Here is an 18250-nt window from a genome sequence, read left to right on the forward strand (position 1 = left end):
GTCTGGCTGTGTGAACTGCATGTTGGTAACACCAAGGGGTCACGCTGGCTGACCTCACTGAGAAGAAGAAAGGAAAGTTTGGCTGGTTCACTCAGTCCACAGAGACACAGGGTAAAATGTGTTTGTGTGTGTTTGTCCTGGAGGTCGCCTCTGCCTGCATGTGCTTTGCTTATGCTTCTGTTTCTTGGCTTTTGTGCTTGCATGCCCTCTGTTGTTTGTTTCCGTATCATGAGCAAATTAATTTCATCCAAAACATACTCCCGATCATCCATTATCTCTGAACTTCTACTGGCATATCTTAATAGCCACTCAAATAAATCAACATATAATAAACAGTTTGTACTATAGAACAGACGAAAGAAGCTTCGCTTCTCAGGAAGCGACTAGGTTTATGGGAAATGCAGCTTTCAGTTTAACAAATAATAAAACTAATGTCACGATTAAAGCACTCATGATTTACAGCAGCACTGGCAGCAACACCAGTTTTTTTTTCACGAGGAACTAAATTGAATACATGCTACTGTTGCTATGCTTTAGTGTGTGCACTGAATGTGCTGAAACTACCACCTCTCGTGGGAGCAGTCAGGCAGCAATTTAGAAGCAACTGAAACATGTTAGATGAGTTCAGAAAATGGCATGACTAACTTTGAAACACTCAGAGTGAGATGAATTCATCTCTTTTTCCCTGCTAGGGGTGTCTTTTCACATTTTCACAACTATTTCCCAACATATTTAATGTATTTTGAAAGAAATCTCAAAATTGCATTTACATTTTTTTTTATTTTAAATAAAAACTTAAAATAAATAAATAAATAAAAAATATATTTCAATGTCACAAAGTCTTTAGTAAATAATCCAAATCTGTCTTAATTTAGTTGTTTCCAGCAGCTTCTTTGCCACAAGACATACTTCACATTTTTAATGCTTAGGAAATTAAACTCTTTCATGTTTATTTTAGTAAAAATAAAATTAATTAATTACTGACACACCTTGTAATGTATAATAAGTGTTCAGTGTTTTTCAGTTAATCTCATGACTGCAAAGTATTTGTGTTCCCTCATCAAATCATAGTTATTTTGAATTCCTTTCATTTGTCACTTATAGAGACAATATATTATGCATGTACAGTATATATGATTTCCAATATACTGTATGTTGTAATCCTGTGACTATGTAACTAATACAGCATACAGACCTGGAGCAAATACTTTGATCAAATATTTTTAACAAGATTCAACATTCTATACAACTAAACTCTGTCATCTGAGCAATATATTAAAAATATTTGTATTCTGACGGTAATCCAATTGATAAATGGTTTTAAATTGGTCCAGTTTGACTCAGGTCTGGCAGCATGAACTAACTGTGACTTTATTTATGCAGAAACCTTTAAAGTCATCCTTTTGCAGTGTTTACAAAACAGAACAGTTGGTTTCACACGGTGCAACTCCAAGATCCAGCAACCCAATCCCAAATTGGATGCCATCAGTCAGTCATGTTTTCAAGAAGGAGTCAACCCAGCATTTTCTATTTACACCTGCGTTTTTTTGTGTTTGTTTTCTGGTGGTTTGGCTTGGCCTATAAGCCATGTGGCACATGAAAGAAAGATTACAAAAAAATAAGCTGACACAACTAGAAGCAGAAAAGGTAAAATTGGAGATTCAGTTCTTCGAATCAGCAGCTAAAATCTGAAAACATGACTTTTTGTTGTAAAGGAAATACTTTTTCTTTTTCAATTTGAACAAACAGAATAAATTTAAAACACATTTCAGCAGCCTGGAACCAAGCCAAACCAAAAATGCATGGGTGTCAACAGGAAAATCTATTACAATATGAAATTTAGTGGTGAAACCTGTTTCCATCAGGGCACTTTTTTTTTTGTCCTAAAAATCTTTGTTAATTTGGCACATTATCATCTCACGATACCCTTTTTTTGTGTGTGTATGTGTGTGTGGCACCACAGCAAGCATGCCCACGAGTGAGACAGAGTCAGTGAACACAGAGAATCACAATGGAGTGGAGGACAAATCACCCTGCTGTGGACCGCTGTGGTGAGTGTGACATATTATTATGACAAGCTAATAAAAAGAGGTTGACCTTTTAGTATTGACCTGATAAAGGACATAATGGCTGTTTGATGTGTTTCAAAAAATCATATTCAAACACAGAGTGTAGATGTTGTTGTCCTTTTTTAAAGTTGCCTAATTTCTTATTCTCCCCAGTCAAAAAATTACTAAGTCAAAGTGCAGGTTAGTACTTTGGTACTGTATGACACTGCATGCTCGATGTCATCTTCATTCATTTATTTGATTCAACTCATCTCGCATGGCCCATTCTTACCTCGTTTTCAACCTGCTCAGATCCCCAATGTTTTTATCAATTTGTTTGCGGTGGATCCAACGTCTGTCTTTTTTAAAATTTCTGACCAATCAGTCTTTATCCTGATCTCACAACAGTTTCATCATTGTCTATTCTTCCCTGCTTACTCACCTAAAACCCACTCCAGTCCTCTTTATAATTAGTTTATGTCCAGTTTTACTAATTTTGATATTGTGTTTTTATTTTATGTGACCACACATGTAACAGAAATTAAATTTAATTAAATTCAATACATTTTTCCATCTCAAAAATAAATCTTATTATATTAAAAAATGCTTAATTGTGGCTCATTAAGTCTTATATTGGAACTAAGCTCTTCTGAATATGTCTGTACTTTTCCTGAACGTTGATCTAAAGTGAATTTCTTTTGTCTGTCAGTCGTCAGTGGCGACGGTGGAACCGTTTCTGCCGCCGGAAGTGTCGTGCAGCTGTGAAATCTGTAACATTTTATTGGCTGGTCATCATCTTGGTGTTCCTTAACACTCTCACCATTGCCTCTGAGCACTACAACCAGCCTGACTGGCTAACTGAAGTACAAGGTACCTATTTTGCTCTATTCTAGTGAACCAAACTTGCCTTTGTTCAACTATCAGATGTTTAATAATTTCTTCCTAAACTATGTCCTCTCCTTTCCGTGCCAGATGTAGCCAATAAAGTTCTGCTGGCAATGTTCACCTTGGAGATGCTAGTGAAGATGTACAGTTTGGGGCTGCAGGCTTACTTTGTGTCCCTGTTTAACCGCTTTGACTGTTTCGTGGTGTGTGGAGGCATCATAGAGACAATCCTGGTGGAGCTGGCCATCATGTCTCCACTGGGTATCTCTGTTTTCCGTTGTGTACGACTCCTTAGGATCTTCAAGGTCACACGGTGAGCAGTAGAATGTGTTTGAATGTGTTTGGATGTGAAAGGTATGAAGTGTTTCAATGGTAAACTGACTGCATCTTTCTAGTCTTCTGACCATTCAAGGTGCGTTTACACTATATATCTCATTCACCAGCCAACTGCTCATCAGTTTGGGAGCTAATCATTCATGCACTGATGACGCATCTTGCAGACTGGAGGACTAATACTCTGATTAATGGACGACCTGCTTTACTTGCTGAGACACTGCCCAAATGTTTTACTTAGACTTTGTAGAGGAGTTTTCTTTTAATGTTTTATATTTTTATCCCCTCCAGTCATTGGGCATCTCTTAGTAACCTGGTGGCCTCTCTGCTCAACTCCATGAAGTCCATCGCCTCCCTGTTGCTGCTGCTCTTCCTCTTCATCATTATCTTCTCCCTGCTTGGCATGCAGCTTTTTGGGGGCAAATTCAACTTTGATGAGACTGTGACAAAAAGGAGCACATTTGATAACTTCCCCCAGGCCTTGCTCACTGTGTTCCAGGTGAGTGTGTGGTTTTATTCACTTCATTTGAATATGATTGAGAGAGAGAGAGAATCATTCAGATTTGATTTCTGTCTCTGCAATAACAGGACACAAAAAAGGATTTAACTAATTTACCATACTCTACAATGTAGTGTAAACGAAGCATGAAATCTTATACTTCTTTGTTCTGTTGCTACATTATGGGGAAGCTATTGTGGGGAATCCACTTGTAACACATGAACATGACAGACCACCTCAGGACCCTATGAGTAGGAGGGAGAGGGGGTAATAGGAGAAAGAAAGAAATGTGGGCAGAAAGGGAAAGGGAACAAAAAGGTTATAAGGGTATTCATAGGCATGTTGATAGGCACGGTTAAGGTGACACTCTGCTAATAGTTTTAAGTAAAAAATAAACTCATCAGTCACAGAATAAGTGATTGACATGGTTTCTTCTTGTGTTTGTCAGATCTTGACTGGAGAAGACTGGAATACGGTGATGTATGATGGCATTATGGCGTACGGTGGTCCGGCCTCCTCTGGAATGGTGGTGTGCATTTACTTCATCATTCTCTTCATCTGTGGAAACTGTATCCTATTAGTACCACTGATACCCACAAACATACACAGAATGCTCACACACAAAGACTAATCCACATTTATAAAGCTGCACTGCAAAAAAGTTGTTTTCATATGAAGCCAGTTAATGTTGTTTCATATTCTTAAAGACCAAGTGGGGTTTTGGTGTTGGTCAGTGTTTTCTCCTTTAGTCACATGACCAGACATCCTACTCAACGTCTTCTTGGCCATTGCCGTAGACAACCTGGCAGACGCCGAGAGCCTGAACACAGCACAGAAGGAGGAAGAAGAGGCCAAAAAGAGGAAGAATAGTGCCAAGTACAGCTTAGCACACTTCAATATTACACATTTTAATTGTTTAATTGTTTTTGTAGACGTTTATAACTAGCACTTTCTTTTGCAAGAAAGAAACAGCCTTCTGCTTGGTTAGTTACTACTTGTTTCATCTGTTTCCAACAGGGATATAAGCATAGATAAGAAAAAAGTTGAAATTATGGAAAGCAAGGATGGAGAGACCAAGGTAAAAAATAAAATAGCTCTCTTCATAAATAACGCATTAACCTTCCTATTTTAAAGCACAGAGTTTTCGTTTCAGTATTTGCATTTACATTTGTATGAAGCTAAATCTGATCACTGTGTGTAGGTGCCAGCAGAGGGCTTGCTGGAGGAAGACAAAGAGTCGTATCCTGCCATCAACCCTCAAGGTAAAAGTGACCCAAACTGTGGTCCAGAAATAATCCATCAATTCATCCGATTTTTATGTTGTTGTTGTTGTTGTTTTTTTGATTGACTGTAAGTTGAAATTGATTCTATGGTTAAAAATAATTTTGCAAGATTTAAGAAGGTATAAGTGACAGACGAATGATCGACAGACCAAAAAAACAAAATGTATACACTCCATTTAACTGTAGACAGAAATATAAACAATAACATGCCAAAAGAACAATCAACAGAGATCATCACCCAAAGTGAAGATGTGGATCAAAACAAATTATTGTAAAATATGAGAAGTAGACAAAAGTTTAAATTATTAAATTATTAAAATAACTTCTGTTCTGAAGATGATGATGACAATAATGACGACCTCCCAGAAGTCCCCTCTGGGCCCCGCCCTCTGAGGATGTCTGAACTCACCATCAAAGAGAAAACTCCACCCATCCCCGCAGGCAGCGCTTTCTTCATCTTCAGCAGCACCAACCCGTGAGTCCGAATAAGAAATAACAAAAATAACTCAAAATTGTGTCACAAAACCAGGCTTTCTGTTACACTCACTGTACTTCTCTGCCTTTCTTCTGTAGGTTTCGTGTATTCTGCCACAAGCTGATCAACCATCAGATCTTTACCAACCTCATCCTGGTCTTCATCATGCTCAGCTCCGTCTCTCTTGCTGCTGAGGACCCTATACGCAATTTTTCTGCCCGCAATATCGTACGTAACCAACCATGGGGATTGTAGTTTTTAACATTCCGAAAGGCCACACAACACTGCACCAGAAACTTGTCTGGATTTACAACAGCTGCTTTTTCCCCCACATTGAATTACATATTAATTACATATTACTTTACGCTGCATCTTGTGTTATTTATGATGAATTCATTACTTTTTAAATTATTACATATTACTAACAACACGACTGTGGCACTGACTGTAGTGAGTCTAGCTTTCTATGAATCCAATTCTTGCTCACAAAATTTTGATTCCTCACAGACCTGCTGCTATTATTAACTAACTTGAGAATTTCTTTTGGTCCTTTTTCATGGCAGGCTTTTTAACTTAGTGTTAATAGATAATTATTAGTTAATAACATTAATGAGGGCTTTACCTGTTTCAGGGTCTCACCATTGCACCTGTGCTTTTTCTGCTATGATGACTCTATGAATGTCTGCTGTGAGAAAGCCATATTGTAAATATCTGTTATCTAAGTAATGCATTAGAAACTATTGATAACAACATTTTTGCGCTAAGATTTTGCCTCATGCAGCTTTAATATACTAGCAGTTATTTTTCATGTCAGTGTTTGACTCTTATTGTATCTATATACTGTATCTTACTGTGCTGTTGTCCTGGAATGACTTGATGACTTGAACTTGTGCATTGCCTCTTGCAGATACTTGGTTATTTTGACTATGCTTTCACCGCAATCTTTACTGTTGAGATCCTGTTGAAGGTAAATGACCTTTGCGCTGTGTTGTGCTGTTCTGGGTAGAGCTTCAGTAACCCTGCGTGCTTATGTCACTCTGATTGCCTCCTCAGATCCTAGGCTATGCAGACTATGTCTTCACTAGTATGTTTACATTTGAGATCCTTATTAAGGTAAACAATAAAAACTGTTGCGCTGCCTCTGCAACAACCCACCACTTCCAAGCTTGCTGCACACGTCCTCCTTTCCCTCATTTTTGTCTCTATTTTTGGTCAAAATGGCCGCCTGCTTGTGTTGTTGTCATGGCGCCAATCCGTCAACGTGGAGATCATGCTTTTTCGTCAAATATTTTTTTGTCTGTCAGTCACTTTTCCATCACGGCCCACCTTCCCTCTTCATCCTCGACCAGTTTATGGACCAGTGGCTCTCCAGAGTAACTACTTGTTGGTTTGTTTTTTTTATTTTTCGCTTTCTGAAGACTAAAAAATTGATTAGCACTATGACTCTGGTGGCATTTTGAAACCTTTCACCAACTATTATCATTTTTTGACACTTTTTTGAAACCATTGATTAATAGATTCTAGATATTTTGAACAACACACATTTTTGATTTTCATTTGGATATTTGTAAAATTTGAAATATTCTGGACTGTGGAGAGATGAACTCGAACTTGAACTAACATCAAGCTTTATATCCCACTACCTGATTGCATACTGTACACAGAGATGTGCCCCCTTGCTTAATTTTTTGTCTGTTTTGGCTAATGTACGTCAAAAGAATGTGCTTGAAGAAATCCACAAAAATCAGGAGCAAGTGTTTGATTTTTGCTCTTAAGATAAAAATCCTCTACCCTTACTTCCCTTGCTCGCTGCATGCCCGCACCAGGTAAATCTTGGGTATTATGGCTTAAGCCTAAAATTTCGAAGATTCGTCCATGGAAGGTGTTTATTATACATTTCGTAGCTTAAAAATAGCGTAGTGGAAAATGCTCCTTAAGTCTTGTCTGAATTTTTTGCATTGTTTATAATCTATTTGTATGTCGCTGCAGTACTGCACATTTGTATGACCACAATATATTTGTTGTGTTTGTTGCTTTGCTGTGAGTGTGAATCCAGGCCTATTTTGTCAGCATGACCTAAAATATTATATATCAAAGACCTTAAAATATTGCTTTAAACTGCTTACACAATATTAGATGTACTCATTTGTTAATGTTTGTTCTTAATGTGTGTGCTTGCTCCAAGTAGTGTAAGTACCTAACATAATTAACATAACAGGTTAATTTCAATTAAGGGCCATCAGCTCTGAAACTGCAAATCAAATTCCATTGTGCATTATTGTCATGAACACTCATATTTGAAAAGCAGACTCGATGTGAATGTAAGAGGATATACAAGAATAGATTCATCATTTAAATCCTATTTCAGCTCGACATGAAGCTCTTCTTGTATAATGCAGATCTGTCGTCTTTAGCCCTGACTGTTGTCTCTCCTCTGTCCAGATGACAGCGTTTGGAGCGTTCCTTCATAAAGGAGCATTCTGTAGAAACTACTTCAACCTTTTAGACCTGCTGGTCGTTGGTGTGTCTCTGGTCTCGTTTGGCATCCAGTATGTATTGTTCAATCGTTTTTTACTTGTATTTGTGCCATAATATATAACATAGTTCTTTGCTCTGCTCGTGGCCGGGGTTAAAAGCAATGCCTCACCATGTCGTTGAAATTGCTCAGCTGAATACACCAGTGTGTTTTTCTACCTTCCATAGGTCTTCTGCTATCTCTGTGGTGAAGATTCTCCGAGTTTTGAGAGTCCTCCGTCCGCTCAGAGCCATCAACAGAGCCAAAGGACTAAAGGTCAGAATAGCAATAACACAACACGATGCAGTGTGTATCTATTGTGTATATGCCTCATGATACAGTACTGTGTATTCCTTCTAATAGTGTATAACTGTGTGTCCTTTGCAGCACGTGGTCCAGTGTGTGTTTGTGGCCATCAGGACTATCGGCAACATCATGATCGTCACCACTCTGCTACAATTCATGTTTGCTTGTATTGGAGTGCAGCTCTTCAAGGTACAGAGAAGAGATGGACAGAGGGAAAGATAAATAGAGGTTTATGGGGTCACAACAGGTCCTTCTAGTGTAAAACAACTAGTACAGTAGTATGTTTTAATCGAAGAACACATCTGACTTTCTCTGATGTTTTTTTAGGGAAAATTTTATCGCTGCACTGATGACGCTAAGTCCAGTCCAGAGGAGTGCAAGTGAGTTTTTGAGATTTTTTTTATCTTAGGACACTGGACTGAATAAGTGTCTCTACGTACGTGTGCATTTGTTAATATTTCATCTTTAAATCACAGAGGTACCTACATTCTCTACAACAATGGGGATGCAGCGCTTCCCATGGTGAAGGAGAGGATCTGGTACAACAGTGACTTCAACTTTGACAACGTGCTCATGGCCATGATGGCTCTTTTTACCGTCTCCACCTTTGAAGGATGGCCTACGTAAGTGCTGCTTTGTGTATATGGTAGAATTATCATTTGACTGTGGTGAATGATGCACGATTCTGAATGTATCAAATGTAATCATTCACCCCCATCTCTGTCTAACCAAAAGTAAATAGATACACCCAGCCATCTCCAAGTCTAGATTAGTCTGAAATTTGTTGAGTTGATATCAATAGTTGCTGTTCATTATCTTGTTTTGTGTATCCCTGCAGGCTACTTTACAAGGCCATTGACTCAAACAAAGAGAACATGGGTCCCATCTACAACTACCGCATTGAGATCTCCATCTTCTTCATCATCTACATCATTATAATCGCCTTCTTCATGATGAACATCTTTGTCGGTTTTGTTATCGTCACCTTTCAGGAGCAGGGAGAGAAGGAGTACAAGAACTGTGAGCTGGACAAGAACCAGGTAGAAGGGACCTATTGTGTGTTTCTGTCTCATGGTGCTATTATTGAACATTAAAATGTAGTCCTTACAAATCTATTCATATAGAATTGGTGCTAAGAGTACCTGCATCTTGTACAGAGGAAGATATTACACTCCATGAGTCTGTTTCTCTGTCTCTTTTTCCATTTTTTCCCACCTGCCCTCACCACCGCAGCGTCAGTGTGTGGAATATGCTCTTAAAGCTCGTCCACTGAGGCGATACATCCCCAAAAACCCCTACCAGTACAAGTTCTGGTATGTGGTCAATTCTACTGGCTTTGAGTACGTCATGTTTGTCCTAATCATCCTCAACACCCTGTGTCTGGCCATTCAGGTGAGTGCTCTTCATTCAGTCCTTCAGGTGAAACTGACATGAACTACCTTGATTAATACTTCACATTGATTAATAATGTATACATCTGGGAACATGTGATGTGAAATATGTTTTCTAACTTACTATACACATCTAAAATGAATAAACCTTGCTTTCATTTTTTCAACAGCAACCATCAAAATATAACATTATATATCTAATCTTCATTTAGTAGCCTGTCTGCCTGTCTCTTTCCAGCACCATGGTCAGTCTCATCTGTTTAATTATGCCATGGACATTCTCAACATGGTCTTCACTGGGGTTTTCACTGTGGAGATGATCCTCAAACTCATCGCCTTCAAACCCAGAGTAAGTCTCCTCTCCTCTCCTCTCCTCTCCTCTCCTCTCCTCTCCTTGTTCCTTAAATCATCTTATTTAGTTTGTTTAACTCAGCCCTCATAAACTCTTCCTTTCCTTCTTGGGCTCTTTTTCTACTAGTTGTGACTTCTATTTATTTCTTATCGTCACCCTCCATTACTCCACACTGTAACCTCTCTACCTCTTATACTTCCCTGCACCCCCCCTCCTCTCCTGCCTTTCCCTCTCCTCCTGCTGGCTACGCATGCTGCCATATTCAGGGCTATGTCGGGGACGCCTGGAATGTCTTCGATGCCCTGGTGGTGATTGGCAGTGTAGTCGACATCATACTCAGCCAGGTAGAAAGACGTCAGTATGTACAACTCTGTCATTCCCTGCTCTCCCACTGCTGCAGCTACTCTCCTTTTTTGCCTTCCTTCACATTTTTCCTCCTTCCCTTCCTTCCTGTCTTAATTTTGCGTTATGTTTATGTTGGCTTGAGCCAATTTCTGCTCATGAAACGAAGTCTGTTTAATCTGTTTTTACGACTTAATAATGAGCATCACTGACCAAATATATGCTGATGGGCTGGAAATATTACCATCAGCTACCTGCGTCTACACTGCATCAAAGCACCGTTAAATGACAAAATTTACATTACTATATGCCACCGATTAGATCCCGTGACTGTAAATCTATGGTGGCCATTTCTTTCAGCCTACCACTACACAAATAAGCCTAAAACATGACTTTCAAAATGAAAGATTAATGACAGACAGTGAATTCATAATAATTATTTCTAAATCAAACAGGTTAATACTCCTACATACTCAGTGGCAGGAAGGATTTGACTTTCAGCCTCTGTTATCAAATCACAACTTTTTAATGTTCTTCTCTTTCTATCTTTCATAATTCTTTTTTTACCTCTTCCTTTTCTTTCTTGCTCTGTTGTCTCTCTCTTCTTTTCTGTGTGTCTTTGCTACTTGTGCTTGCAGAACTATTTTGCTGATGCATGGAACACGTTTGATGCCTTAATTGTTGTGGGTAGCGTGGTTGACATTGCCATCACTGAAATCAATGTAAGTAGTCATTTATCACACATGCTCCAAGCCAGAGGGCCTTGCTCCAGGGTTGTATTTCAAGCTCACTTTACTTTTAATGTTCTTCTCAAACTAAACAACTAAAGGAACCCAGCATAAAACACAGTTTCATGATATGGTAAAATTGCAATGATGTTGCTTCATTGACACTAGCTTTTGAAGGTATGTTTGAGTTTGACTGCTCTTTGTTGAGAACCTCCCCATAAAAAAAGGTGAGAGAGACTTACACGTGTTAAAATATTTAATGGTGCTGACAAATTACAATACCATTATTGATTTGGATTGATTTGTTTTTACAATTATTTTATAAAGCAAAGCTTCTAAATGGTTGTGTTTGAGTGCAGCTCAGTTATCATTTAAACATCTTGGATGTGATCATTTTGTGATAAATTATTTTGCTTGTAACTTCTTTGAATTTGTTGTACTGCAAATTCAAGGCCACATCCTTACTGCTGGCTTGTCCATATGAAGATGCTTGTTTATTTTATTGCCTCTTGTTTTAGAAAATGTTTTAAGTAAAGATGATGATTATTTTTAATGTCAGCCATCATCTAATTTCTTCTTTTCATTTAAATAAAATCTTTGTTTGCCTCCTGGAGATATTAGATATTTAGTTGTATTTGTTGTTTTCATATTTTTTATAAACGACCAAAAAAAAAATACTTAAAACTTCCCCAAGCTTGATAAACCATCACAGTAAACATGGTACCTAAGTTTCAGTCAAAGTGTCAGTTTAATCTGCATTTCTTTGTTTTGAGTGTCTTCTTTAGTGTGCTCTGCTACAATACTTTCATTTGGCAGATGCTTTATGACTTACAGAGCAAAGCAAAGTGCAATGGTTGGGTCAGTGTGTAGGGTTTGTCCATGGCGTAAAGGTAGGACGGAGCACTTGCCATCACTATTTTTAAAGGCTGGATCTAAGCAGCAACAGAGACCCAGTGTAGGGAAAGGAGAAAGTTAGTGGTGTGGAAAAGGTTGAATACCAGGCAAGCAGCAGTATTGTAAAGGACAGTTGGCTACTGCTGCACTGTTTGCCAAGTTTGTCATCCAGAGTCACTCCCATGTTACTTGCTGAGTTGGCACCACCACGGTGCTGTCAATGGTGATGAACAGGTCTCAGTGATTGGTCCCTTTCCCCTGCTTGAACATAAGCTCAGTCCTGCTCAGATTGAGCTTTATGTGGTGCTGTCACATTCACTTCAAGATGTCAGCCAGGCAAAGAGTAATGTGAAGTAGATGGAGGGAATGACACATACAGAAGCTATGTTATTGTATGGGTGGGCCTAGGACGGAGCTGTGTGGAACTCCTCTTGTCAGGAGAATCCAGAGCCTAAGGCACTAAATACTTCAAGAGTGGAGAGGAGGATCTGATGGTTCACTTTGTCAAATTAACTGCGTACTTTTCTAATGCAGTACGAGACTGTTTAGCAATGAGTACAAGCTATGTGGATAAAGTTTCAGTTCAGGTCTTCACCGTGCCCTCATCCTATGATATTTATATCTCAAATAATATCTGAACCTTTCTTACACCCCTTAAAATCAAGAAGGCCTTGTGATCCCCCACCATGAACTGGTGACCCTTAGTGAGGGTTGGGACTCTCAATTTAGGAACCCAGGAGTTAAACTATATATAGTATTTTGATAAATGAGAACTCTTTCTTCAGCATTTAATGCTTACATCTCATGTTTGGTGTTACTGCTGAGAATATGTGGTAAAGCTTTTGCATGACAGGCTTAATGCTTAATGATGATGATGTTCTTGTTTGTGGTATAAATGCTGTGTTGTTGTGCTTTTTAAAGTCAAGGCGCTTCCGATTGTTTTGTTTTTTCATGTAATTACTATGGAAGAATTATCCTATTTTTATTCAAGAGTGTAGATTTTCAGTTTGAGAGCATGATTTCTTCTTCTCGTGCTCAGATTTATTCTCCTCCTGCTCAAATTTTGTGCTCGCATTCAGATTTCTGCTACTTTCTTTCAAAATGTGTGCTTGGACTCAAAAATCACATGCTTGTGCTCACATTTCTTCTTTTTGGACACAAACTTTTTGCTCACACTCAAATATGTCCTGTGCGTGCTCAAATCTAAAGTCTGCATGCTCAGATCTAAAGTCTGCGCTCTCAAATCTAATGTGCTCGCACTCAGAACAAGCACATCCCCTCAGCTTGAGGCGTCGCTAGAAATGTCCTCAAATAATGCCAGATATATCTTGAAATGTTGTTTTTACATCCAGAAAGCTGAATAAATATAACGTTCAGTGTACACAGGGAACAACACTGCCACCTAGTGGTGAGGAAGGCGGCCATTTGTAAATCCCGAATATTTGTTTGTGGATCTGTGCGGATCTCGGCAGGAATGTCTCAGAAATACGTAACTGAGGAAAGAGATGTGTGTGTGTGAATGGTGATCCACAAATGCAGAATCACGCTTCACAAACAGAATTTTCAGTTTTACAAATGGCTTTTTTGTTTTTACAAATGGGAAATATATTTACAAATACACGTATATTCGTAAAAACCAAAATACAAGTTACGAATTAGAAATTTGTTTTTGTGGATAGCAAAACACATGTGCAAATCAAGGAACATTTGTAGATCACTCTCTAAATGTGAGCACAAGCATGAGATTTTTTAGTCCAAGCTCACATTTTGAAAGAATGCAGCAGAAATCTGAGTGCGAGCACAAAATGTGAGAGCACGGGAAGAATAAATCTGAGCACAAGAAAGAGAAATTATGCTCTCAAACTGAAAATCTACGCCCGTGAATAAAGATAGGATAATTCTTCCATAAATTACATGTTGAATAAATTAAAGGCAACGATGATATGTGATGGTCGCAGCAGCATTGACTTATGAATGGTTTGGTGCTGTACAGCTGGTTTGTGTAACTCAGATTAACCTTAGGCTTTTGGTTTTAAGTCGGCAGCCATTCCTGTCGTCAAGGTGATAGTGGAGCCAGGGGTAAGAAGAAGCCCCTCCTTTTTTTATTGAAGCCCCTCACCATTCTGTGATCATCCAAAAGTCAAAGCATCAAGATCTTTTTGTTGTCGTTCTGTCGCTCACTTACTTACTGATGCTTTTGGTCTCACTTATCTCACTCAAGTGACTGTTCGTGATTGAACTCTCAATGTTTGTTCTGAATCCATGTTTGTTGCACTTGGCTCCAGTTTAATGAGAAACTCCAGCTTGTTGAGATCTTGTCTGGGTGCATGGCATGACACAGATTGACAGATAACCTTGTTTGGTGTTCCGTATCATTTCTTCATTTCAATATACATGTAGTTTGCAATCAGATTGTATTGTCAGTGCTCTGTTTTTGAGTTTACATTTCTTGTTAAAAGTCAGTAAAAGATCCATATTGTTGTTTGTGCCAGGTGTAAAAAGTCAGTTTGTCTTTTAGTTTGTTTGTCTTTGGACTACTGATTCTGTCTGTTGCCTGTTTTGAATCAGTCATTCAGAGTTAAATGTACATACAGTACTGTATCTGTCAGTCCTCCAGGTCTGTTTATGACATGGTTTTAAGACATGGTTACCCTGCATGCACATTGATTGTACCAGAAAGATCACTTATGTATACAGTGTATCACTCATGTATGTCTGACTGCATGAATGAATGAGTAGTACAAATATGTATCACTGTGTTGGATTGTTACACTTTCTCCTCACTCTACACTTCAGAACACGGAGGACAGTGCTCGCATCTCAATCACATTCTTCCGCCTGTTCAGAGTGATGCGATTGGTCAAACTGCTGAGCAGGGGGGAGGGCATCAGGACTCTGCTGTGGACCTTCATCAAGTCCTTCCAGGTGAGATTGTAACATCTGCCAATAAACACCTTTCTTTGATCTGTAATATTTCTTTGATCTATAATATTATATTATTACAGATATAGTTACAGGACTATTGAGATAAGAGATTACACCTGACTGATTAGTTGCAGAGTGGAAGGTGTAACCTTACAAAACTGGTTGCTGGATAGTTTGTTTATAATATAGATAACAAGATATAAGACTTGTGAAAACAGCACTCCACTAAAAAAGTAGATTGGTACTGATGGGAAGATGAAACACAAAATCCATCTTGAAAAGTCTGAAGGCATCCACGGCACCAGGCAGTTTATAATCCAATGGCACAGTATTTCAAAACTGTGAAAGGTTATCACAGTGAGAATCATTCATGTTACAGGAGTATGTATCATCATATAGTAGTATCATGTTACATTCTTGCAATGTAAGTGCTCCTATTCAATTGGCAGACACAGTGTAGCCAGGTTAACTCCATATAAGTAGAACTAAAGAAACAGGTCAGGCTAGATCTGAGTGAGTGTTTCAATGTTAAGTAACGAGTTACACTTCTCTGTTTTCCCACCCAGGCTCTTCCCTATGTTGCACTCCTGATAGCCATGCTATTCTTCATCTATGCTGTAATTGGAATGCAGGTAATATGGTCTCCTTGAAAATCAAAACCAGAATAAAATGGGACCTGTTAAACGTCTTGTGTTGCCTCATAATCATATTTTAAGTTTAGTCTTTTCCAGAATTTGAAAGCTGGCTTATTGATTCTGACTTCTCTTCTCTTCTTGTTTGCTTTTAGGTGTTTGGAAAAATAGCCATGGTGGATGGAACCCAAATTAACCGCAACAACAACTTTCAAACCTTTCCTCAAGCCGTCCTAATGCTTTTCAGGTGTTTGTGTGGCTCAAATTGTTGGTTACAAGCCATTAGAAGTCTCTCATTCTGCTCCTGTGTTAATGTTGTTTATTTGGTCTTCTAGGTGTGCCACAGGTGAGGCCTGGCAGGAGATCATGCTGGCCTGTCTTCCAGGGAAACTGTGTGATTCAGAGTCGGATTACAACCCCGGAGAGGAGAGAACCTGTGGCAGCGGCTTTGCTATTATCTACTTCATCAGCTTCTATATGCTCTGTGCTTTCCTGGTAATTTTCAAACAGTTCACTGTGTTCAGTGTCAGTAATGTTACAAGAAAATACAACATGAGAAATGCATGTCCTGGTTTCAGATCATCAACCTATTTGTAGCTGTCATCATGGATAACTTTGACTATCTCACCCGTGATTGGTCCATTCTTGGGCCTCATCACCTGGATGAGTTTAAAAGGATCTGGTCCGAATACGACCCTGAAGCCAAGTAAGTGCTCAGGACACATTTTGAGGAGAACTATCAACAAAAGACTTATGCATCCTATATACTGTTTAATACTGCCAAGAAATATTTGTGTCATAGCACATGCAATGGTGATTGTTTATAACCTTAATACCCTTGACGGCTCTCTGAAGTGAACCTACTTATTATCTGTTACTGTCTATCAGAACCATAGACAATATAAAACGTGCACATAGTATCCATGACATACTCAGTTTTATCTGAATGCTGTTGTCAGGGGCAGGATAAAACACCTTGATGTGGTGACTCTGCTGAGGAGGATCCAGCCTCCACTTGGTTTTGGCAAGCTCTGCCCTCACAGGGTGGCCTGTAAGGTGGGTAAGGTTTCACAGAGAAATACATGATCACGGTTGTGGTGAATGTTAAAATGCATTGCTTTCATGCAAATTTAACATTTGATGCATCCTTTTGAATCTGTACGTTTAATTCTGTTGCAGCGTCTGGTGGCAATGAACATGCCCCTGAACAGTGACGGGACTGTCATGTTTAATGCCACCTTGTTTGCTTTGGTCCGCACTGCTCTCAAGATTAAGACTGATGGTGAGTCTGCACCTTCAAGCCATCAGATATCTGCAACATTTGTGGTAGCGTATTGGTATGGTTGCGGAGCACAGCCCAGAGAAACAACTACAGTGTTTGATATTTGGTCAGTTACTCATCTATGATCCATGATGACTCAGTGGAGTCATGATGAAGTCACAAGCAGAGAGACTTTAACACATTGGCAAACAAGCCCTGTATGAGGGGTGAGTACCTTCAGTACCTTCAGCCATGGGACAGTTTTTTTCTGCACTGTTCCTTTGGGGGTCAATGTTGTAAATGTGTTGTGGCAAAGCAGGCCGGTACATCGTTTGTTTATTTGTTTATTGACATGTTGATTGATTTTGCTGTAGTATTGATGTTATGAGGTTATATTTGGGCTGTGAATATATGAAAAATCAAGTAAAGGTTTTGATGCAACACCATGTCAAAACAGGAGGTGTAGTGTGATCAGCATGTTAGTGGAACGGCAACAGCAGCTACACAGGCTGCGTTCAAACACAGTAATTAGTGTAGATCACTCATATTTTGGCAGCGCTCAGAGCCCAACACATAATCAGTTAGTTATGCATGTAAAAAAACGACTTGAAGCATATTTTTGTCTGGTTCATTTTACTAGTGTATAGCATGAGTGGAATGCAAGCTGTTATGTGGCCTGTGTGGACAACGCTATTAATTAAAATACAAGCATATATATTCCATAAGAGGCACAGGTGGACGACTCATAACAACCTGCTGAAAGGCTTTATGTGTAGATATGTTATAAGCTATAAAAGTAAAAACCTTGACTTTGTCAGAGGCCAAATATTTTTGATAGAGGAATAAAAAGAAACCAAATACACCAGGACATCAGTTAAAACATTCCTCCTGAGGGCATTACATTATTACAAATCCTGCTGTCAGCAGTATGCTTTCAATCAGTGTCCCGTCATGCTGTTTTAAAAATGTCATTCTGTTGAATTCCTTGTGGTCGGGAAGCACATTATGCTAATTCAACATTTTGCCACAAGAGGGAGATATCGATGTTCAATAAGTATTCTCTGTTCGGAGTCTACTACATGTCCAACAGGACTTTTTATATTTAATACATATAACACAGCATCAAGAGTACATTTCAGACAATTCAAAACAGCATGATGAATTCAGATCATTTACTTTTCTGCTCAATTTACCTGATTCCATAATATTAGTTTGTCATTATAGGCAAGGACATTTTCAGTAATCAATACAACTATACTACTATAACTATAATACCAGCCAGGTAACATTTATTACTCTCATATAGTCATCAGTCACTGCATGCTTTTAGCCAAAGAAACTGTACACATATGTATATCTTCCACCTTTTCTGCTATTTCCA

General features: G+C 38.8%; 1 protein-coding gene across 1 annotated transcript in view; it reads left to right on the top strand.

The window, feature by feature from the left end:
• Positions 1-18250, top strand: part of cacna1db (calcium channel, voltage-dependent, L type, alpha 1D subunit, b) — a 41342-nt gene that overhangs the window by 11824 nt on the left and 11268 nt on the right. The window contains exons 6-36 of the mRNA XM_027288435.1: positions 1964-2051; positions 2223-2249; positions 2758-2918; positions 3021-3246; positions 3558-3765; positions 4214-4334; positions 4527-4641; positions 4783-4843; positions 4967-5027; positions 5385-5523; positions 5622-5751; positions 6431-6490; positions 6577-6636; positions 7966-8072; positions 8227-8314; positions 8426-8533; positions 8672-8724; positions 8821-8967; positions 9183-9384; positions 9578-9736; positions 9974-10084; positions 10354-10431; positions 11068-11151; positions 14089-14130; positions 14848-14976; positions 15543-15608; positions 15764-15855; positions 15944-16103; positions 16187-16314; positions 16568-16664; positions 16788-16890. Of these exons, the coding sequence (XP_027144236.1) occupies positions 1964-2051; positions 2223-2249; positions 2758-2918; positions 3021-3246; positions 3558-3765; positions 4214-4334; positions 4527-4641; positions 4783-4843; positions 4967-5027; positions 5385-5523; positions 5622-5751; positions 6431-6490; positions 6577-6636; positions 7966-8072; positions 8227-8314; positions 8426-8533; positions 8672-8724; positions 8821-8967; positions 9183-9384; positions 9578-9736; positions 9974-10084; positions 10354-10431; positions 11068-11151; positions 14089-14130; positions 14848-14976; positions 15543-15608; positions 15764-15855; positions 15944-16103; positions 16187-16314; positions 16568-16664; positions 16788-16890 (3411 nt within the window). The remainder of the gene's footprint in view (positions 1-1963; positions 2052-2222; positions 2250-2757; positions 2919-3020; positions 3247-3557; positions 3766-4213; positions 4335-4526; positions 4642-4782; positions 4844-4966; positions 5028-5384; positions 5524-5621; positions 5752-6430; positions 6491-6576; positions 6637-7965; positions 8073-8226; positions 8315-8425; positions 8534-8671; positions 8725-8820; positions 8968-9182; positions 9385-9577; positions 9737-9973; positions 10085-10353; positions 10432-11067; positions 11152-14088; positions 14131-14847; positions 14977-15542; positions 15609-15763; positions 15856-15943; positions 16104-16186; positions 16315-16567; positions 16665-16787; positions 16891-18250) is intronic.

The sequence above is a fragment of the Larimichthys crocea genome, chromosome XV (assembly GCF_000972845.2).
Source record: "Larimichthys crocea isolate SSNF chromosome XV, L_crocea_2.0, whole genome shotgun sequence".
In the NCBI taxonomy this organism is placed as follows: domain Eukaryota; kingdom Metazoa; phylum Chordata; class Actinopteri; family Sciaenidae; genus Larimichthys; species Larimichthys crocea.